Source organism: Parasteatoda tepidariorum, chromosome 7, assembly GCF_043381705.1.
Source record: "Parasteatoda tepidariorum isolate YZ-2023 chromosome 7, CAS_Ptep_4.0, whole genome shotgun sequence".
Taxonomy (NCBI): Eukaryota; Metazoa; Arthropoda; class Arachnida; order Araneae; family Theridiidae; genus Parasteatoda; species Parasteatoda tepidariorum.
Genome location: NC_092210.1, coordinates 62,624,451 through 62,649,811, shown reverse-complemented (window position 1 = coordinate 62,649,811; position 25,361 = coordinate 62,624,451). Strand labels below are relative to the sequence as shown.

At 28.1% G+C, this 25,361-nt stretch overlaps 2 protein-coding genes across 2 annotated transcripts in view; both read left to right on the top strand.

The window, feature by feature from the left end:
• The window catches only part of LOC107454592 (ubiquitin-conjugating enzyme E2 J1-like), a 183,825-nt gene that overhangs the window by 71,599 nt on the left and 86,865 nt on the right, over positions 1-25,361 (top strand). The gene's annotated exons all lie outside the window — the stretch shown is intronic.
• The window catches only part of LOC107454590 (atrial natriuretic peptide receptor 1), a gene marked incomplete in the record, with an annotated part of 46,875 nt that continues 39,249 nt past the window's right edge, over positions 17,736-25,361 (top strand). Inside the window, 4 exon segments of the mRNA XM_043057721.2 lie at positions 17,736-18,313; positions 18,534-18,709; positions 21,867-22,065; positions 23,746-23,902. Of these exon segments, the coding sequence (XP_042913655.2) occupies positions 17,833-18,313; positions 18,534-18,709; positions 21,867-22,065; positions 23,746-23,902 (1,013 nt within the window).

Here is a 25,361-nt window from a genome sequence, read left to right as displayed (position 1 = left end):
TAAGATAAAATTTAAAACTTCAGTATGAAAGCACCACAGGTTGTAGCTTTGATTTTTGCTTTTTTCTTTCTCCAGACAGGTATGACAATAATCTGTATATCACTGCGTCGATATTATATTGTTATTTATATGTAATAAATATAATATGATTTTAAATGATCAAGTATTTTTAAAATTAACAAATTCTAATTAAGTTATTGCAACTTAAATTAAAAATTATATCGAAAATATTCTTAGTTTCAATATTCATCATTCATGATAAAATGAATAAATGTTCGTCTTAACAAATTACTGTTTTTTGGTAAACGTTTCTTTCTTTTTTCGCTAAGATTAAGAAATATTTTTTTACATAAAACAGTGCATCAGAAAAAAATCTAAAACATCTTCCTGAGAAGCTAGTTTTCTATAAATTATTTCTGAGATACTGATAATAATAAAATGAAGACAACTGAGTTATGTATGCCTTTAAATTCCTTTAAGTAATTATGAGAGAAATTGAGCTCAAGTAGCCAGTTAAGCCATTCACGAGGGCAAATTCATCAATCATGCAACTATTGATGCTTTTGTTAATAAAAGTTGCAGTCACAATTTTTCAGGCACATAATATTATTGCAGTTTGAAAGGTAAGTTAAGTTAAAAAGTATGCAAATCTTTGTAGTATATGTAAGCATGTTAAGTCCGCTTAAATCTTTAGTTTTTGAATTAGGCCAATTTGCAAACTTAAGTCATTATGAGATACTTCTCAAGGCTTGTTTTGCGAAACCGGCCATGTATGTTTTTTATTGAAATTTGATCACTGACCACCACACTGGTGAAGAACTTATCACTGACCTACTCGATGACCATCGTGATTTTTCTTTTCAGACACGTCTGTTTAACACTAAACATATTGATTAAAACGCTCCACACTATTTCTACCATATCCGGTCAAATGAATGGACTTCTTATAATTAACGGAATATGTAAGAATTATAATTGTCACTTTTTCTTGCACGAAATCTAAAATTTTAGGTACTTTCTTGAAAAAAAGACCTTTGCGGTATAGGATTACTTAAAATCAATCACTTAAAATCAAATTCATTTGCAAGAAGCACTATTATTCTTTCATTAGTTTTTTTTGTTTAAATGCCAATAGAAAGGCATATATTTGTTACGCCGTATATAAGGCGTATATTTGTTAGATTTTAGATATGATTTTCATTAATCCGTATTACTTGTTAATTTATTATAGATTAAGTTTTGTTTTTCTCAATTCACACGATTTAAGAAAGCAAGTAAGAAATATTCTGTACAATTATGTTTCAAGTGTTAGCAATGTTGGAGCGATGTTCGGGCCGATTACTTACCATCTATTCGGGGTGCAAAAGCAAACAGCTCTCCCTATGGGGATAATGGATTTTTCTTAGCTTGCAACAGAGTATAATACATATAAATTAAACTATTAAACTAAACCAAAATAAAATATTCAATAATTAAGAATGCACATTTTGAAACCACGGATCCAATTAAAGAGGAACATGAGAAACCTGTTTTACTTAGTGAGTTAATCGATATTGTGATTAGTAAATAGAAATACATTCATTTTTATTTTGTTATGCATGTTTTAAACTAAACTGAAAATAATTTGTTTTCAAAAACCACAGATCCAACCAAGAACCACTGAGACAATTGATCCAATCAAGAACCACTGAGACCACTGATCCAATTGAATTATATTACCGCGATACATACAAAAAAAAATTCTAATTCTTTAAGTAAATGCATGAATCTTATAATAATGATTTTTTCTACGTGTTTAAAAAATTATGCTTAAAATTGTAAATAAAATAATTTAAGAATTGAAAAATAGCTAAAACTTAACACCTCATTTTATTTCATACATCCATATAAAAAATATTTTACAAAGAAAAGCAGAAATTTATGTTTTAATATATTTTTTAAATTTTAATGTTTTTGAATAGAATAAAGTTTAAGGGTTTTTTGTTATGAAAAGATTTATTTTTCAGTCACTCATGGAGATGCTAAAGAGGAGATTTTATGTAAGTAGAAATGAATAATTTAACGTATTAAGAGTAATCTATATTTTAATTTTTGCGTAAAGGAAACGCGATATTAAGTAAAATGTTCGTCAGTGATATCTTATTTCATGCATTTAAAAAAAGCGCAGATAAAGTAATCAGAGTGTTATGCCAATTCCAAGCATTGCGAGATTCTAGACAGAGACGTCAAACCATAACCGACACAAAAACACAAACGCAATAGTGCTTTTCCAACTATGATAGTCNTTAATTCTATATACAAACTTTGTATTTCTTACAAAATTGTAGTTATAAGTCATAAACGAAACACATACCATGGGTCTAAAACTTAACATAAGGCAATATATGAAATAAATTGAAAGTAATTTTCTTTTCTTAATGGCGGTCACTTGAGGATTGTCCCCTTGTCCACAGAAATGCAGGAACTGCTACTCTCTTCTCGTTACAAAGTGGGCACCTGTGACGAAGCCACGGCGATGGAGCAGCGTCGCCGACGTCACACAACCACAAACCTGTTTATAGAGTGGGTCACATTCGCACAATCACACACAAAGGAGAGATGACATAGAACACTGAGAGAGAGAAACATCCATGCCCTGAGCAGGATTCGAACCCGCGACCAGCGGCTCCGCAGTCAGGCACGCTAGCCACTCGGCCACCAGGTCAGCATAAAGTAAAAATATAATATTAGAAAGTTTACTGCACATAAATATCACTTCGTTATTTTATTTTAATACAAAAAAAATCAAATGTTAACCATTTTATCGTGAGTGCCGTAGAGCTGGATCAATGTCACCTTAACAAAAGAAAGGCAGAACAGAAAGACAAGTTAAACCCATGTCTTAAGATCGATTCGAACCCGGGATCTTCCTGGTTGGACGCCAACTGCTTGACCGCTTCCTCCAACAACCAGTCGGCTAACATTTAAATTAAATGGTTAAAATTATAATTTGATAATTAGAAAAGATATAAAAACCTAGATTTTTAAAATAAGCTTTATTATTCCTATCAATTTCATATAACACGGAATTTGTCATGTTTTATAAGAAATTTTTCGTAATTCATTATCTTTTTTGATTTTAGCGTTAAGACAAACCGCTATGGCATTAGATCAAATTTGTAAGTGTATTTATTGTTTTTTGCAAATATTGTTAGTTTTTTAAATGCGTAAAAAAATTTACAAATATTAATTACCTTCGTACTTCTTACAAAATGATGTTTATAAATAAAATATTTAAGGTTGCTTTTCGAAGGCTGGTCATATTAAACAAGAATTTTTTATGAATAATAACCTATTTTCACAACTGCTGTGTGTTTTCAATAAATTGACTGTTAGGCCTACTTACATCCAGCTCTTTTTAAGCTTATTCTGAAAATGACGCAAAACGTATACATGGAGAAATCTATTGTGAAATGGAAAGCGTTTGTGGTCCAATTTTTGAATATTTTAAATCTTATAATGCTATATAATCTTGAATCATACGCAATTACAAAAAAAGGAGAATATGTCAATAATATTGATAACTGTCTCTCAGATGGAAAGATGTCGCCTAAAAGCATTTCTTTTCTTCAAAGTTCAATAACTTTTAAAATATTTAAGTTATTTGTTCGCTCTAAAATGTAGACAATTCTTCATGACAAGATATATATAGTATATGTAGAATAGGTATATAAAAATAGTTCTAAATTATAGCTTTATTTCAAATGTAAGGCATTTAAACTGTGGCTCTTTTTCATTCTCCTTGGCGAAAGAGTTTCGAAAAACCATGTTAAAGATATTTTGTAAGAGTAAGTATTCAAATTTTTACGGAACGAGTTCGACAACAATTGATGATAGTGGTAAAAATAATTTCCTTTCCATATTCAAAAAACATAAGCGACGCCTTCACTGTTGCTTAATTTATTTACGCAATTAAGGTCTTACATTTTGTTTTGTTGTCCAAAATCTATTATGTTTATAACCTTTAAATTACAAAAAAAGTTTAGAAAACTATACAGGGATTACAATAACATGAAAAAGAATATTATTCGAATGTTATTTCGAGAATTATAAAGTTGAAGTATTGAAGTTGTAATAAAACATATCATCTGAAGGAATAGAATTGATGAGTGCTTTGACCTCATGAAAGAATTCCATTAATATTTTATACGGTAATATTTGGACGAGGGAAGTAGAGGTACAAGCGGAAGTAAACAGAATTCCTTTTAGTACATATAAGATAAGTGAATAATTTTAACTTTAGTAGAAAAACTGTTTTTTGCCAAGATAAAACAATTCTTGCGAAGCAGTCATCGGGTTTGGTGAGCGGTAGCGCACAGGGGGCTTAACCCCCTAGCATATATATATGTATATATATGTATCAAAATTAATTATGCATATTATGGTTTATTATAGTTGAGCATCTTCGGCTAATGGCCATAGAGGAAAGGCGAATGGCTAAAGAAGTTATGAAAACTCTCTGAAACGGAAATGAAAGTGGATGATTAGTAACAACAAGTGTTCAACAATTTTTAAGGTAAAAAAAAAGTATTTTTATACTATAGGAAAATTTTAGAAACACTTTTAATTCGCCATATAATAATGTTGTAGCATTTCAATCTTACATTAAATGTTTCCAACACTGTAATGTTGGAAACATTTAATTCGGCTATGCCATTGACACGACAGAAAAAAAAATAATGTTCAACACTCTGATTTGCATCACACTTTTTTTTCATAAAAAATAAGCATTTCTCTAGGGAAAATGAGGAATGTCAATCAGCACATAGGCGATGTTGTTTATGCCTTGCACAAAATTAGTTTTTTTTTCCTTTTTTGTATTGAGTAGGGAAAAATAGCTATGTAATAGCTATGCATGTCATATGCTTTTACTAATATATGCCATAGCTTACCTAAAAACAAGTTACGCTGCATTATTGCTTGCACTTGAGAAGATATTAGCAAGTTTGGAGATGATCGAAGAATGAATATGAAAAGGCAACGCCATATTTAGTCCATCATCAATATTGCTTTGGATGAATGAAATTATCGCAACGGTGGCTAAAAACTTATTTAACCCTAGAGAAGAACCAGATGATCAAAACGTCTTAGTGACGGTGTGCATGGAAATTAAAATAATAAAGACTAGTTTTCTTGGAAGATTGCGTCGTTTATGAAATAGCAATATGCTCATCACTTGCCATTAGAAAAAAAAAATTTAAAACTTTGAGAGCCATTCTTATAGGGATAATATTTTAATTATCCATAGTTTACCCTTTTCCTAAAGTTTTATCATTCTACTGTTATACTGTTCGATAAATTGCTGTTTGACTGATACAGTTTGCATAAATTAGGTTTAAGTTGTATTTGTATCCATTTTTGTAAATTTCAATTTATTATCCCTTAAATGTTATGCAGTGAATCTTTTTAAATATAAACGCGTTGTTAATGGAGGTTCTGCCAATGATGGGCGTCGGTACATTTTAATAAGTAGGTTATGGACACATGGATAGTAAAAATAAGTTATAAACAATATTTGAGCTCATCTCTCTCTATATGCCTCTCTGTATGCATGTTCGCTAATAACTCGAGAACGGGAGAACATTGTTGCATCTTGTTTTTTTTTCTTTCTGCAGTTTGCAAATTTTCCTGGGTTTGTTTGTAATTAGTCAACCCTCTTCGACTTCGTGTAGTTTAAAAGCAATATCAACAATACGAAATTTCATTGTTGAAACCCAGTTACAGATTAAGCTTTACTTAGTATCTTCTGAACTGCCTCATCGATTGGCATGGCGTTTCGGCGTTTTTTCTTACAGATTGCAAACATAATTTTTTTATCATTTTGCGATATTTTTCTTCTCTCTATGTTAAGTTGCTCGCATAAAATAATATGAAAGATGAATTTTCATTGCTTCAACATTGCATGGAAAAAAATTATTTTATGTTTCATTACAAAGTGTTTAAAAAAATAAAAGCCCGTAATATTTTGAGAGAAATAAAATATCTAAATAAAACTCGCTAAACTCATAGTTTAAAAGAATTAAAAATACTTGCTAGAAGCAAATATGTAAAATGGCAGAAGTTATCAAAAATTAAAGAAATATTACATTTAATCGTCACAGATACATTTAAACATAGGATGATATGGTTATTCTTATTCGTGGAACTCTCATTTCAATTTCAAAATGCTTTAATATATTAAATGTTTTTTCTTACCAAATATTAGTAATAATAATTATTTTTTGACATCTATTTTAAACTCAATATTTTAATTCTCTAACTGTATATCATTATGCTTCAAATGAAAATATAGTAAAAATAATAAAATTTTCCATATTTTTATTGGTGAGAGGTTGGACAATAGCGATTGCTAGATGCATTAAACACGTTTGCGTACAATATAAAGCGAAACACCCAGGACATAATCTTGATTGTTGGAGGGCATGACCTCAAATATGCTAATTAATTACTGCAAATGGTATACTAATTTGCGAAGTCAGACGAAAACACGTATTTTCTCTTTATAAGCATACCTTTTTATCGACGGATTCGGTTCCTTGATCCTCAAAATATAATCGCAATCTGTAAAATATGGTTTAAATAGTTGTACCTGGAAAGCAGTCGGAAGTTCAGACACTTTAATATTAATTTTGCACTTTTTGCTTAATTTTACTTTTACTCAATGAATTTTCTTTTACTAAGTTATATTAACTATTACTCAATTAAATTAATTTTGCTTTTTGATCAAAAGTAAAAGTAAAAATCAATAGCCTCAAACAGGAAAATATGGTCCCAATACTTCGGTACAAAATTTGGAGAATTTTATGTTAATTTTACTCTTTGTGTATTTCAGCATATCGCATGAACTATTTAAGCGAATTGAAAACTTTTGCATACAATTATTGAATTTGTTTATGTGAAGATAATTCCACGCAAAAAAATGATTTTAATAATTATTTATTATTTTTTAATCTTTCATTCAATAACGGTCAAAAAATTTTAAATCTAAGTTATGAAAATTTTACATTATTTTAAAGAATGTAATTTTACATGACAAAATGCAAAGTAAGAGGGAAATCGGTAAAATAGCTTCTGAAAAATTGAAATTTAAACATCTGACTTTTTTTGAAATTTCGATATTTTGACTTTTTATTGAAATTTCGATATCTCGGGAACTATTTGACCAATTTTACTCAAATTTTGCATTCTGCCAGATAAAATTACAATTTTTGAAATGTGGCAAAAATTTCATATCTTGTAATTCAGTTTTTTTTCGACAGTTATTAAATAAAATACTAAAAAATAATAAAGAATTTTTAAATAATATTTTTTGCATGAAATTTTCCTTGAGCAAACGCATTTTATAACTGTGTGCAAAAATTTTTCAATTCACATAAAAAAATAGTAACTATGGTGAATATTAATTTGCTTTACTGTCCTTTAAAAGCGCCTATGGGCTGATTAGTATATTTTTTTTAATATTAACATATGTTGTTCTGAATTTTTTTTTATCCAAATTTCTATTATATATTTTTTTCTTCTAATCAAAAAAATTCCTCGAAATACCTGGATCTCAAAGTGCAGACATGTAAGAGATAAAAATTAAATCCAGTCTCATTTTAACAATATGTATTTATACCTACATATCGTCTAAATTCCTGACTGTATGATTATACATCTCGAAATGAATGAATTTCTACTAATTTAAAAAATGTAGACCAGCTGGTAGCTGAAATGGTTAGTCAAATAGTTCCTATATTGTAATAAATGCGTGCATGTGTGTGTATAAAAAAAAAACTAGAAAGTTTCTTTGTTTAAAATTCAATTCAAATAAATGACTTATTATTTGACTTAACAACAATGTCCAAATAAGCCAAATATTAATAAAGAATAAAAATATATGCCTTTAAATAGAAACTAATTTTATGTACAATATTTCTTTCTTTTGCTACATAGCTTATTTTGATACATTTTAGCTTTTAAAATCTTAAACTTATTGATCTGTTTTTTTAGATACAACTTATAATAAGCTGAGATTCTGAATGTTTTTAATTTTCTAGCGACTTTTTCAAATTGTATATTATTTGCTTGATTAAAATTTTGTATAAAAATTGCACATTTCCGTCATTGTTACAATATTTAAACTATATATGAAATATTTTTCGAAACTTATTCAAAATTTTGTTTTTGTTTTTAAATTTCGAAAATAACACCAATTTATATGAAGCATAAAGACGTTAAAAATACTTAAACGCTAATTAGCAATCGAAATGGATTTTATAAGTACTGCATAAATACCAATTTTGAATAATTTAATAACTGCTCAATAAAATGCAAAAAATGTGATAGAAATACAAATTACTCTAATGATATTTTGTCTATCTATTTTAGGGTGAAGGGTTCCTTAACCATGAAAAATTTTGAAGCTTATGAAACAATTCTCAAATCCAAGTGTAAATTTTTATCGAAATTAAATAATTTTTGAAACTATTTGTTGTTCTACTCTCTGCTTTATTTGTATATCTATTACAAAAATAATCATCGTCGTTTATTATAAATATAATATTTAATTATCGTTTACAATTATAAACGGTAAGTAAGTTTTATTGATTATTTAGTGAGTTAAATATACAATAATAGCATGTTATAACAATAATTCAATGGCAGATGAACTATGTCACCATAAACAAATACATAAATTTGAAGGTAAAGTAACAAATATGTACACTGTTACAATTTTCATTCTAAATTTACGGTAAAATAACCGCACAGTCTGTCTATATAATTAACACTAAAGTTTACTGTAAAGAATAATTTTTAAATTTGCGGTTTAGAGACCATTTATAACTAGTATGGTTTTAAAACTATGAATACGAAGCTATACAGTTCTTTAACCATTTACAGCTAGAATGGTTTCAAAACCGCGAAAACGGGACGTTGAAGTTAGACTTTTTGTTATGTAATGGGCATTGCAGAGTGCGGGACACTGGAAACTCTTCTTGCGTTAAAGTGAATAGAAAAAATATTGCAGTGCCAATACTTGGACTGGAACCCCTGTTCTGTCGGTCGTGAGACTGACAGATTAGCCCTCTCGGGTATAATATGTACCCAGCTGCATGGAACGAAGTAGGCAACAGAAATGTATGGTATATGGAGATTAATTGTTGGAACGATGTAATCTATTTACGATAATCCTATTGCTTGCTTTAAATTTTTATTCTTTCTCGGTATTTCTGGCCTTATTTCGTTTCTGAATTTAATTTGGGTTCAAATATATTTAGGAAAAAGAAACGCATTCAATATAAATATGAATAAAAAGACTGTAGTATAATGCTATAATCAGTTGATTGATTGTCAGAAAATGCATACATGGCGAGGCGAAAAAATATGAATATTTATAGCTGATTTCTTCTGTGCTTTGAGATCTTATTTTTTGTGCACTTAATTCTATTTTTTAATAAACATAGATCTAGGATGTTCCATAATACGTGCTCTAAAAGCATTCTATAGATTTCTTTTCAAAATTAAAGTAAACAAAATCACACATTGTGGATTGCAAAAAAGAAAAAAAATCCTTTAAACAAACCAAAATCTCTATTGATTATTAAAACAAATTCATGTTTCAATTGAAAATCATGCTGCTTTCAATGCTTTATTTGTCCACTTTATTCAGTAGAAACTTTTCTCATTTTAATAGTTTTTTTTAAAATATTTATCTTATTTAAATATTATTTTTTGTCCACTAAATTTATTTTTGATTAAGATAGAAAAAGCATATATTAAATGTTATGGCTGCAGGAGTGTTATCCTTATGCTAACTATAAAATATTTAGAGCATGTTAATTAATTAAGAGGTATCAAATAATGTTAATTGTATTAGAAAGATATTAGGTATATTAAGATATTAGGAGGTTATAAAGGTATTTAACTAAACATGCTGATAAATTTTCTTATAACATGATACTTTAATGTTTCTGGCAAAGCATAGTATTTAATTTGCGCTATTTCTTGCTGAGTATTTTGAGCATAGAAATGTATTATGACAAGAAACAAATAGGAACATTAAATCGTTGATTGTCACGGAAAACAATAAGTTTTTGAAACTTCTAACGGAAATCGGTACGATATTATATTTCCTACTACTATTGTATTGTCGATAAAATAACAATGAAAAATGTTTTTAGAGGGATGAAATAATGTTTTAAAATAATTGGCAATTTAACCGTTTTTGAATTTTTTAATTCAGATATAAAAATATATATATTGTAATAATCCCGTATAGTTTCTCAGGATTGGGGTGAAATAATTTATTTTAGTTTTTGTCTTAGTAATCAAAAACTAGAGCACTCGTGTCCAAGTGAGGACATATACTTTTGTAATACATTTTGTCAGTATGACTTTAATCATGGTAAAATTGAATATTCGTGATCCTCATTTATAAGGTATAAGAAGATATAAAATAATACCAACCTTTACAGTAATATAATATGCTCTCCCAAATAAATAAATAAAATAGCAGATTTTCGCTTCTTTCTTGAACCGACTTCCAAAAGCATTATATTCTTTTAATTATCCTGAATAGTCTTTCCCCTGGTGTGATTTCCAAGAAATGTTTGAAGTCTTCAAATGATTACGTGCAGATTACAGCACAAATGTGAATCTGTATAGCTTTATGGAACAAAAATTCATGTGTGTTTATGTAAGGCTCACGTGCATAACAGCGTTAAATTATTTCATCGAATTTATATCATTATACTTATCAAATTTTAGCCTATTTTTATTTCATAAAGTATTAAATTATTTTTTGAAATCCTTCTCTTTATTTGAGAAATGAAATAGTTTTTTTTTCAGTTGATGACATAAAATGAACCAATAAAAACCAATAAAATTAAGAAGAAGCCAATAAAATATATTGGTTAATGATGGATTGTATCTGTTTTACTATCAACAAAACAAAAATAAAACACCAAACCATGTTCCTATTATAAGATGATGATTAGCCTTGGTGGCAAAATCGAAAAATAAGCTGGTTTTTGGTTAAGTTGGAAGCCAATAAAATATTCATTATGTATTAGACCATTAAACCATGTTTGTTTTTCTCATATTAGTCCAAAATGATACTGCTTCAACTCCTGACATGACGTGATTGTTTGTCTTGATACAACCATTAAGAAGTAATATGGTATTAGGTGGATTTTTATGGTGGTAACCATCTTGTTTATGTCCCTCACAGAAAATTTTGTCTTGGGTATGAATTTTGGCAAGCGAAAAAAAAACTTCGCGTCTACCTTATTCTTACTTGGTTTTGTAAAAAATAAAGGCACTAAGGCTTTATATAATGCTAGAAAGATCCAAATAACCTAAACTATAGTTACAGACATTTGATTGGTCATAAGAACAGTGTTTGTGAATGGCTAGTACGCTTTTATTACAAAACGCGTCCTTATTCAAAACGATTTGTGTTTGTTTGTTCTTCTAAAATGAGCATAACTTTTTTTGTAATACAGATATTTTAATTCTGTTTTTGTTATTAAATTTTACTTTAAATTACCTTCAAATTGATATGTAAACGCTTGTATTTAAGTGAAAATTAATATATTCTACAAGCATACAAAGTTAAAAAACATGAAANGTATAAACTGTAGAAAACACGAGAAATATATTTGAAAAGTACACCTATGCATAAAGTCTAATACTTTAAAATATTGAATTTTAGCATTTATAAAATTGCATATCATGCGTTTCAAACATTTTTTGCCCTTTAAATTGTAAAATAATAAAACAAATAATGCATAGTAAAATAATAATTAAAATATTATTTTAAATGGTTCACGAAGCAGACAGAAAAGTCTTTGAGAAACAGCAGAAGAAATTTGGCCAAAATTTTTATTGCTGCTTGAAAATTTCCCGAGATATGGAAAAATGGACAAAAAGGGAAAATAACATTAAGAAACCCAAACTTTCAAGCGCATCATATCATACATATAAAATTTAAATTTTGAAGTTACTTTCTTTGCATCTATCTTTGTTCTGTTACCATTATTACCTTATTTTTAGGACCTTATTACCTTATTTTAGAAATTTTACATAATTTTGTTATTTATATCCTGTCTGTAATATAATTTTTTTAAAATTCCAACTTTTTTAATACAATTAGCAATTCTTAAAAGATTTTTTAAGGTTAATATAATGGCTCTTTTAGACATGAATTTCAAAATTTTATTTCAAACTTTTGAAATCAAAATATTAGTTTAAATTCACTTGTTCCATTTTCGGAACATTAGTATTTCAAGGGTTCTATTTCTTCAGATTTCAAGTGACTCATTCAGTTGTGTTTTTTGTACTCCCCCACCCGTCCAGCATTGATATGCGTCTATGCTGGGCTCACGAAAGCTGCTGTGCAGTGGAAAAAGGAAACTTAATTCAAGGGTGAAAAGATGTATTACGGCCCCAGATCAAACTTTATTGTGAGTCTCTTTTTCAAAGTACAAAAAGTATTTAATTTCCGTATTTTAAAATTTTTTAAAGACTATTTATGCAAAATTGTAGTTTTTATATAGATATGAAGAAACCTGCCATTTCCTTTTGTAAAAGCATTGAAAAAGTTTTTGTAGAGAACTTCAGCCCTCCCTGTCGCAGGGACAATTATTAATCTCTTTTCTCTCCTCCCCTTTGACTACATCAAATTTAAATGACATGTATAATTTCTTCAATTGTCAAATGAAATAGAAATGTCAACTCCTTTTTTACTGAAGTTCTAAATTTCCTTAGAGTTAAAATGGTACCAGGTATTACTCTACTAGTGGGATAGGACTGAGATATTTAACTTTTTTTCTAGAAAATATGATTTATAAGAAAAGTAGTACAGTCCACAAAATAGATAATGGACCACCCTCAGAAATTTTTTATCTATTGAAAAAATCCTTACGTTCCAGAACTCATTCTCAATGCTTCGAGAGGGTGACCTCAAATATGCTATTTAATTGGTGAAGACATTTTAAACAACGAAAAGGGACACAAAAACTTTTTTTCTCTGAATAAACATACCTATTTTTGATGGATTCGTATTTCTGACCCCCAAAACATAATGGAGTGGATAGCAGCAATCTGGGAAATATGGTCTCCATAGTTTGGTCAAATTGCGATTCAAAGTTTGGACCCCTTAATGTAAATTTTACTTTTTGCGTATTTCACCATATCTCGAGAAATTTTAAATAGAATTGAAAAATTTTGCATACAATTATAATATTCATGTAGCCAAAGGCAATTAATTCTAAGCAAAAAATTTTAACATTTTAAATTTTAACATTTTTTATTATTTTATTTAAATATTAGTCGAAAAAAATTACAAGGCATACAATTTTCTATATCAATTTAAAGAACATAATTTAACACAAAACTTGAGTGAAATTGGTGGAATAATTCCAGAGAAATCGAATTTTCAGAACACGACTTTTTTGAAATTTTACCATAATTTTAAAATGAAAATTCTATCAGTGTACAAAGAATCCACTACCGGGAATTTTTGATATATTTTTGCTTTTTTTGTTTTTTACTTATTATAAAAGGAGAAATTAATATAGATTTATCAAAAGAGAAAAACAGCTTTTTAATAAAAATAATTGCTATTCCTCACCTATTCCTCACCTATTTGAATACTAAAATATCAAAAAGTAGTTTGACTGCAATGCCTACAAGTTTAATATTAACTCTTGCTTATATTTTCAAAATTAATGTGTTCCATTAACAGAGAAGCAATAAGCTAACTCAAAGGGAAAGTTTCGTATAAAGAAAAAAAATGTTTGATAAAAAACAGATGATACTTCGATCAATTATAAGACTGATAATATTTTTTCGCCAAAAAAGTTTTTCCTAAGTTTACTTGGAAAGAATCGAGAAGATACTCTTGTTTGTGTCACAATTCACGAAGATAGGCAGGTCCTCTAAAAAGTAATGATGGCTGACAATCATTCATTTCTTTCTTCTGCACTAGAAAAAAATGTATTGTTAACCTAACGTAAAATATTCCAAGGTTGCCGAAAATGTGATGATCTATAATGTGCAAAATGTTTAAGTGTGAGATAATTTTAGAAGCTCATTCACACAGATTTTAAATTAGTTTTAAGTTTTAAGACTAAACGTGAATTAATATTTTTCTTCTAAATAAAAGTTTTACCTATATATATATATATACATATATAAGTTCAAAATGAAGAATAAAACAAGGAAAAATAATAGTCTCTTAAATAAAAATTCATCCTTTTTTTTTAAACTGTTGTTTGTTATTATTTTACTTATTATTCCCCCCCCCTTTTTTTTTCCATTTGTCTATTATTTTTCTTTGTTTTCTTCTTCATTTTGAACTTATCTAATGAGTTCTGCTTACTTGCAGCTTAAGCGCAATAAAGGAAACTTATTGTTTTTCTTAACTTTCTTCGTGTTTTCCTGTATTTACTTATTTATTAAATATATATATATNTTTGCAGATGTAATCGTGTGAGCTGGTGAAAAGATATCTTTTTTTTTCTTCGGATTTTTATTAATTATTACTATTCTTTCCTTTTCTCTTTTTGTATTCATTTATTGTGCTATATATATATATATATATATATATATATTGCACAGCTGACAAATTTATATGTCAGCTGTAATTGCGCTGTTTTTATCAGTGCATATAATAGTACAAGTATTATATAGTACTTGTATTATATACGACTTAGAAGCAAACAGCATTGATCAGAATCTCAAATAAGACTGATAAAAAGCGTTAAAAACAAGTCATGACTTTCCTATTAATCTTAATCTTAGGCATTAATCTTAGTGTTAAGCGAAAAAGTGAAACTTCGCTAGTGTTAAGCGAAAACGTGAAACTAGTTTTATTTAAATTAAGAGTGTTACACAACAGCTATCACGGTCAACATATTACGGTAGAAATGGATTTTACGCTAAAAAGTGATGGCACCCTCAGTCTATATGGAATTTTTTTATAGTGTAGGTTTCGTTTAAATGTGTTTATTTAGAAAGATGAAATAATGAAGTAATGAATTGTTTTAGCTTGAAAAAGACATTAAATAAAATAATTCAAATTAAAAATTTTAAAACATATCTATTTCCTTTCATATTTCATTATCAATTCTAGATCAATTTTTTTGTTTTGCAATAACATTTTCTTTTAATGATTAAAGAAATACATGTTAATGATTTATAAGGTAATAATAAATATTTTTAAAGAATCGTTAAGACTTTCAAATTATTATTGAAAGCGAATCTATGCCATCAACTAAATATATAACGAAAATGTTTCCAAAATCCTTCCTCAATCTTTCCTTAAATCCTTCTTCATCGAAGTGTAATGAGGGAGACTGTTAATCAGTATAACAAAACTGGAATGAAAACTAGACGGTCAAAGGAATGATATCCCTGGTCCACAGCATAGAGTTGGTCCACAGAGCCATATGGTCGAAAAGGAGTTAGCCTCATAACTGGAATATCACGGGTTCGAATCCCTCTTTGTACGTGGGTGTAATTTCTCTCTCCACTCCGCCTGTTCTCTTGTTGTTGGAGTGACGTTGAATCATCTATGTGGTACCCATAAAAAAGTCATCAACGATGAAGCAAGTACTTTTTGTTTTGAAAAATAAATTAGAAAGACAGAACATTTCTTCACTTTTGACGAAGTTTATTTCTTCACAGTAGTAAAGACAGTTATTTCGTCATTTTCACAAACTGGTCGCTCGAAGCATGTACCAAGAAATGGTTTCGTCAAAAACGATGAAAGTTTCATGAGATTTGAAAATTTTTTTCTTATAGTACAATGAAAAGTTTTATCAATATTTCAGTCCAGCTGGACTTCCAAATAGCGAAGTGAATTTTCGATTTAATGAACTTTTCTTTGAGATACACTTTCCCTATTTCCCAAAATATATCAGAACATTTCAAACTTGTTAACGCATTGTATGGGGGGAATGATATTGAATTGTTTTTCGTAGCCACTTAACTTTTAGAGAAAGCAGTTAAATCCCTTTCCTTTTTTGTTTGCATTTCAAGTGAAAAACTCAGACAAAATTAACGGATTTTATCAGTAGCAATTAAATTTAACAATGCACGTGGTAATGTATGTTTAAAATTACTTTTGTAATAAATGCAGCTATAATTTGTTACGTAAATTTAGCTTTTTTTAGTTGAAAATGTATGTGGCATGATACTGTAATACTGGATAATGTTTTGCTCTATTCTTGCTTTCCATGCAGATTTCTTACATATAGTGCGGCTTTCAGGAGAACTCCTCCAGACACCCGTCTCGCGTCGTGGCGGGTACTATGGTTACGAGGGATGGTCTCTTCGAATAGGTGTGTGGGGGGAATAGTTTTCTCAATCTTAACCTTAGTGTCTCCATCTTAGCGTAGGTCGTCGTGAGTAAACGAATCGACACCTTTATTCCTCCATTGCACCCCTATTAGAGATGTGCTCTCGCTTGTTACCATAGCAGCAGACAGCCCCAGACTTTCAGTCTGGAGGAGTTCTCCTCAAAGCCGCACTATAGTTAAAATTTATAAAATAAATAGTAGATACTAGTTTCCATATTAAAGGTGTATCAATTGCTATTTCAATTACGTCCAGTGATTATGAATTTAAAACCTGTTTTGCGTTGTTTAAGTATTTAAAAATGTAATTTTCTGTTCAACGAATTTTCCATATAACGAACTTATTATCGGGATTTAGCGACTTCGTTAAATAGAGATTCGTCTATAATTAGAAATACTTTACTGCTTATCAACGTTTGAAACTGATTTAAAGTTCATTGTAAAGAAAAGTGTCTTAATTTTTATTTTTTCAACTTTTCACCATGATGAAAATTTAACAAAACATTTATGTTTAAAAAATTGTTATAATATACAATGTTTTAAATGCTAAAAATAATTTTATTTTGCTATTGATGTTAAAAACAACAGAAATCTCAGAAAAACACAAATCAAAATTTTCATATAATGAAACATTATTTTGAAAAGACATATTGGTTTAACTATTATAAATTATAAATTATTAAAATGCTGAAGAACTTTTTAATTAAAAAAATATGTTTATTAAAAATTACTAAAATTAGCCCAACTTCTTCATTAAATCCACAATTACTTTATTGTTTTACTTTTCTAATGCCAGTTTTTCATGGAAAATGGTTATTAATAATTCAAAGCACACATATATAAAGGATTTTTGAAGCCCTAACTCGCTTCTGAATCAAAGTTCTATAGAACATAACTACAATAAAATATCACATTAAATAGGTGAAATGTAAACATTCATGTCAATTTCCCATTAGACATACGATAATAGTTTTAAGTATCATTTTCTTCACGCTATAACTCTCACGCTAAAGCGAAGTTAAGAAAATATCAGTTTTATAAAAAGAATTGTTTCAAGAAAGTTCGAAGATGATATTCGGTGATGCTTTTTTTCTTACATCGAATTAGGCCATCTTCATATGAAAGACAAAAGTAACCATTTCGAAATTTTCTAACTTTCCAAATTTTTGTCCAGTGTTGTAAAATATAAATTTGCGATATTTGAGGAAGTTTATATTTCTAATTAGCAAATTTCCCATACATCGTTCCATACCATAAAGATTTACATTTAATTTAAACTCAGTTCGCAAACTGGTTTTTCAAAATATTAAATATTTTTTAATAAATAAAAATTATATTTGTTCTTTACAATGAACTTCACTACATCTAAGATACTATAAGAACAATACTTAAAGCACACCTCAATTTGGCGATCAATTTACAATTGAAGCTTTTTTTTTTAAATTTTAAAATGATCTTTATTTTATTATATATCGTCATTCAAGCCCTGCCTTACGGCGAATCGCAAACAATCATTTATCCATTACCTACTTTCAATGCCAACATCGTCGCAATTTTTGTATCGAAATCTGAACTACCATTGAAAATTCAAGCAATGCAAGCAGCTGTCTTTCTTGGCGTAAAAGAGGTCAATCGATTGTATCCAAATATTAATTTCAGTTTAAAACTCAAAAATGACTCTCAGACTTGTTTTACTAACCATGCTGGTGCTTTTGCGGCTGAAGAATTCTACAATAATGATGTAACGGCTTTTATCGGGCCGGCCTGTAGCAAAGCCCTGGAATCGGTGAGCCGAATGTCTTCGTACTGGAATGTTCCGATTTATACTGCTGGTGGAATTGATGCTCAATTTGCAATGAAAAATATCTACACTACTTTGACTAGATTATCATTTTCATCGGAACAAGTTAGCAAATTTCTACTTCAAGTAAGTAAAAAGTCATAAAATTAGCTCTTTTAAAATGTACCTTCGATGTTCTGATGTTAAAATGTTTTAAAAATGTTCCTTCGAATGTTCCAATTTATACTGCTGGTGGAATTGATGTTCAATTCGCAATGAAAAATATCAGCACTACTTTGACTAGATTATCATTTTCATCGGAACAAGTTAGCAAATTTCTACTTCAAGTAAGTAAAAAGTCATAAAATTAGCTCTTTTAAAATGTACCTTCGATGTTCTGATGTTAAACTGTTTTAAAAATGTACCTTCGAATGTTCCGATTTATACTGCTGGTGGAATTGATGTTCAATTCGCAATGAAAAATATCTGCACTACTTTGACTAGATTATCATTTTCATCGGAACAAGTTAGCAAATTTCTACTTCAAGTAAGTAAAAAGTCATAAAATTAGCTCTTTTAAAATGTACCTTCGATGTAGTATAGGATCAATTTCAATCCTAGAATTTACTATCCGTCTTAGATTCTAAGCCAAGTAATACTAAATTTGTTATTGTTTGGTGTGAAATTGCAGATTTATCAAAATAAAAATAAGTTTATCAAAATAATCCTCATAACTATATGCTAGGTTTATCAAAATAATCCTCATAATAATGTCCTAGGCTTATCAAAATAATTCTCAAAATTGCCTGCTCTTGTAGAAAGCATAATCACAGAGTAAATATTTAAGCAATTACGTTTTCTTTAATTTATAACAGTAAGTATTATGACTACGATTGCAAATAACTAGGCAAATCCTACGTAAATATCTACCGTTAAAGACGGCAACAACAAATCCTTTGGTAATACTGAAAAATTGGCTCTGTTAGAGAGATATCAGTTGTTGGATAAAACTAAGGTGAAGTAAAAAAAAAAAATTCGAATTCACAAATAAAATTATGGCATGTTTAAACAAAAAAGCTCTTGTTTGTGTATCTTAACCAACTATTAAATAAATGGTACCAGGTGTAGCATAAAATTTAAATAACGAATTAAGTTTCATAGATTAGTAGGTGATGAATTCGATTATATTATTTGCTTTGACCTACTTCATTTATGGTTCACAAGAGAAACCCAAAAATGCATTTTAAATTTTGTGTTGCATTAAAGAAAGAAAGATTGCAGCAGTTGTTGTGCTTCAGTGATGCTATAAGACAATTCTTGTATCCTAGCACATGTAACTGTGCTAGGATACAGGACTGAAATTTTATATTCATTTCTTTTTGTTAAAGTTGTGTGAGTTTATTTTTATAACAAGTCGCCTTACAAAAATATCTAATACAACACATAAACTTTTATGGTAACAAAATCGAATCGAAGCACAGCAACTTTATTTAATAATATTCCTAAACCCTTCTTCTAATCCTAACACCTTAATTAATTTTAAAAATATCTTAACCAAATTTTTCCCTATCTAGCTATTACCCGAGACTTTGTAATAATTTTAAAGAGATGTCTGTGATATTGTTAAATTTCTTTGTGTATGTAAATTATATGTAATCGTAATTTTATTCAATTTTATATATTATTTTTCTATTAAAAATTTTAGAAATAATTTAAAATCTGTCCGGTAGCCATTAAATCAAACAAACCACGGTAAGTATGCGTTTGAGCCATTTCAATATGGCACCAGAAATATTAAAATTATTTTCATCACTGTCATGACATAAGATAGGAAATTCATCCAATGCTCCATTACGTTCTGTACTACTTCAAAATACAAAATTATTCTAAATAAATACTTGACATACAACTAACTATTCAACACTACTTTACTGTACTACTGTACTTATTCAACACTACTTAATTGTTACTTAAGATAACCTAACAAAATGAACCTAAATAGGTGAATTTAAATAAATACTTCACGTATTACTTATTTTTTTAACTCTACTTAAATTAATAATTAAGACATTCTAACAAAATGAACCTAAATAAGTGCTTCGAGATTTATTTATTTTTTAATACTACTTAAATGGTTATTTAAGACAACCTAACAAAATGAATAATAACTATACTGTTGTCAATAGATAGAGAAATACGCAAGCTTATGGTGCCACATAAGAGAAATTTATGTATAGATTATTGATAATTGGGTGATTTGGAAATGCGTAGTAAAGATGTGTAATTAATAAGATTTTTTGGGGGGGTGTTATTTACAGTATGAAATTGAAAATATAGATGATGCCAGTTGGAACTACAAGCCTAATACGATAACTTCATTTCGAAAATTAATTCAATTCAAATTTATAATAAATTGGACAATGAAGGAATCAAAAGGTCTTTCAATCGTCAGCAAATAAGAAAAAAGATGATCAGATACATGACGAAATATGTATTTAAGAAAATGAAGCATTAAAGGAATCATCTTGGTAGTTTTCAAAATACTGTCCAAAATTTTATAGTTGTTTCAAATAAGTAATTGTTGTAAATGTCTTAGCAAAGAATTTAATAAATGTGCTTATTTCCAAAAGTATGTCATAAATACTTTTCCTTGCCATTAATAAAAATATTTGCTGTTTTTAAAAAAAAGAATAGAAAAAAATACAATCTGTGCAAGGAAAAATATGTATATAATAAATAATATGCATATGATAAAAAATATGTAACTATGTAAATTTAAATATATTTAAATTTAAATATATACAAATTTATAAACGTTTTTTAAATTTATATATTTATATATTTTAAAACGTTAAAAAAATGCATAAATTTAAAAATGTTTAAGAATTTTAGAAAAAATTCTTATAAGAACATACAGATAAATCTAAAACTAATTTACAGTGATAAACAAAAATTTCTTTAAAAAATTATTCTGTGGAGAAAAAGATTCAATTAGCATTTCTGCTTGAGGCGGTGATATCTTATTTGGTGATGTAAACGAGCTTGTCTTCAAAACATAAATTGTTTGCCAAATTTAATACAGCATAATATTTTGTATAGAAATATTCTTTCATTTTCTTAGTAATTAGAATAAATTTTATTAATTTGTTACTTTTCTTACAATAAATTAAAGATATATTTAGGGAGAAAAACATCAATACATGAAATGTGGACAATCAGTTAGGTGATCATCATTAATAATAGCCGTTTATTATAAATATTAATCTGATTTTTTGGGACAATAACAAGGCTGAGATGTATCATTTTTTGAAAATAATTTTTGCACTATTCTCACATTTTCATTGCTGTTAACTTGTACGGCCGTCAGAAAAGATTTTACAAAGTGGTAACGAAATAACTAATGAAGTAGAAAAAAAATTCAAAAATAAAACTGCTACGCCAACACTAAGCATAACTGTCTAAATACTCATTACTTTATGTATGTGTTTAAATTACCGATTTGTTCTAGTGAATAAAACAATTTTTTCACTTTAACCTTAAAGACAAAGATTAAGTTTTAAAAGATAAATGTAGTTGCGACTAAGAAAACTTTACTGCGGTTACCATACAAGTTTTCAGGTATGCATTTTAAAAACTGAAGAAAATTTTTTTTTATCTTCTTATAAATATAACTTATTTCAAGATCTATAATAATTTGAATCTAGATTTTGAAGCAATTTCAATGGAGGCACATGGCTATTCTTGTGGACGATTCACAGTCATCCGAAACCATTCTTCGCCGAAGTTTATCAACTGTAATTCGTGATACTGATTATGAAATTTTCCCAATCTACAAGGAATTTTACTCACCTTTAGAACCTAACTACAAATCCATGTTACGAGATGCTTCAAACGGAGCGAGAGGTAATTTGTATAATATCAAACCGTATTTTTTTTAGTTATTTTTAATGAAGGAATGAATTCCATGAATTAAAGTACGGCCAGTCTCTAATTAAAAACAAATAAACATAGAAGTAAGAAATTTTGAGGTATTGTGCAATAAACAGTTATTTTTCGCATGCTGTTTTTGCTCTGGATGCATCCAGAAAAAATATAAAAGCAGCATAAAGTATGAGATCCAGTCTAAAATATAAAATTTTTAAATAAAGTAGTTCGTTAAAAAAAAATTTTTTTTTATTCGTATTCAAAAGTTTATTAACAATTAATTTAAAGAAGCTTCAATGATGAATAAATGTTTCTCTTAGATCTGAATATCTGAAAATAAGTGCAAATTTAAATAAAAATTAAGATGCAAAAAAAAGAAACCAATGTTTCATGCTTTATTTCATAACCATAAATCATTAAAATGCATAATAAAATATTTTTCGCTTAATTTGAATTAAATTAATCCAAAATAATGAAATATATGTTTAATAAGAATTATGTGCCTTGGTTTTAATCAGAACCCGCCACTAAAAGCCGTACAAACGTATGTTCTTTTTGTTCTTCAATGCATTCATTTTTTGCCTGACTTTACATGCATTTCAAATGCTCTCACGCAAAATGGTCAATTAGTTATAAGTAATCTTTCAGATATCTTACTATCTTCTTTTTTTTAATCTTAAACAGTTAGACTGCTATCGCTACTGTATTTCTAACGACATCTCTATTTCTCTTATAACTTTGAGTTACAATAAATGTTTCAATTTGCTTAACAATGTCATTAAAATGTGTGTTTCTTTTTTATATCTTTGCTATTTTATGCGCTCTACTTTATGAAATCAATTTTTGTTTTATTTTCATTCCAATTATAATGTCAAATAATAAAATTATAATATTAAACATAAAGAGGAAAGACATGGATAGTTAAATGGTTGGAAATTGATCAAAAAATACCAAACATTATTTTTCATACATATTTTAATTTGTATTTATGCATAACTTTAAAACTCTATTTCATAAGTTGCATTGCCTTTGATATTATTACTTGAGAGTGAAGGATAGTTTTAAGCTAATTTTTCTGAAACCTCAAATTCTCTTATTCTATATAAATTATAAATAGAGAAGCTCTTTTTGGTATTTTCTCAAATCCTTACAAAAAACATTTTTGTTATTTATATTTATTATACTGATATTCTTATATTATACTACTAATATTCTTAATAATGCTTATTTCTAATTCCTTATAATATAAATCATTAGTAATCAAAGTAATATTTGAAATGTATAAAAGAAATTGATAAACATAAAAGCATTGGAAAATAAATAGCAAAATAACAAAATTGAAATACAGGTATTATTTTTAAATGCTACTTTTAACTTAATTTTATTTAATTATTTCTTTATTTATTTATCTATTTATTAATCTATTTATTTGCTTATTTATATTTATTCATTAATTTATTTATTTTTTTGCAAATTTGATAGTAAAATTATTTATATACGGGAAAAAGGCGATATGTCTCCTTAAAACCTTTTGTATTTGTTGAAAAATTTTTATGACTGGAATAGATAGCAGATAGAGTACTGCAGATAGAGACTGGAATAGATAGCAGACAAGTATTTTTAACTAGATAAATCATAAAGGAAAAATTTGTTTTTTAGTGTTTTTGCTGTTATCGTGCGGCAGCGTAATACGCGAAATTCTCCTCGCTGCGTACGACTTAGGCATGGACAACGGTGAATTTGCTTTTCTAGCTGTAGAACTTTTGAAAACAGATAACGGCAACAGGTTTTCTTGGTACAAAGAAAACGATACTAGAAATAAAGTAAGTTTTCTTTAACTTTTAATTGTTTTAAATGCTATCTATATTTATACTATATACATTGCAAAACTTTTTCGTGTACTTTAACACGAAAATTGTGGAACTATTTCACACCAAAGTGAGGTTTTACTAAGTGTTTCTCAACAACAAAACCAAGGATCGGTTTAGTAAAACACCTAGAATGTTCTTTTACTCGACTTAGTGTAAAGTAACTGCCATTATGTTTGTTTTCTAGTAACACTAAAATTTATAATTACTGTAAGATATGGTGCATATGAGAATCAGTGAATTTAATTTTACGATGCATTCTAAAACATGAATCATAAATTTAAGATGCATATATACAATATTTGCTAAAAAAATTAGTTTGTTCAATTATACACAAATCACAGGCAGAATATTAATATAAATCAAAAGAAATAATATAAATAGAATTTTAATGCTATAAAATAATTTTATACAATAGATTAAATTATGTAAATCTCATGAGAACTTAAATATCATTACTATACAACTAAAATCATACATTCATTTTATAACAATTAAAATGAGTAGTTTGACAAATCACTTCGGTAAGAAAATTGATATTACCTGGCAAATAATTGACCACAGTTATTGTTTTATATGAATCATTAAAGAGGATTGAAACCTACTTGATATTAGATAAGGTGTAACCAATTTGTTAATCAAATCCGACAAGAAGAACTCCTTTTTCACATCTACACTTCATTTATATTAACTTCCATCGTGGCCACTATATTGTCCCAATTATTCGCTTTTCAACTTCTAATGATGTTACAAAAGTATTTTTATACACTAGTGGGCTGCGCCCCCTGCTCGCTAACGCTCGCCAACCCCGAAAATTGTTACGCAATCTTATATGGTTTGCTTCGCAAACCAAGCTCGTTTCGCTCGCTACTAACTTAGGTACATTGCAAATGCACAAAATTCTAAGAATTCAAAACAATCATTCAAATCCATATAAAAACTTTTTTTAAAAAATTACATCTTTTTAGTAAATACTAAGTCATTAAAATAAATTTGAATTCAAACAAATGACGTGTAATTCGTTAAACCTATTAAAAATGTGCTTTTACTTCTTGCTCGAAAGTATTAACATGACTTTTCAAGATATGAGAAGTTATTTAAAGAGCAAATAGACTCTCTCTCCTTTTAACCTAGAGCAAATAGTTTCTTCTTCAATTACACACATACATGAGCACATGCTCGAGGGACAGAACTTCATCGTACGGATCGAAAAAAGAAACTATGTAGGTAATGGATGTAGGCTATGTAGGTAATGGATAAATATTCGCGATATAAATCAAAAATCGTCAAATAAATTCGTATTACATAAATTCGTGAAAAAAAGCGCTTTCGACAAAATACTAAAATAGAGATCTATCGACAAAGACTACTCACTTCTGCCTAGCTTAATAGTATGAGATTGCCGCA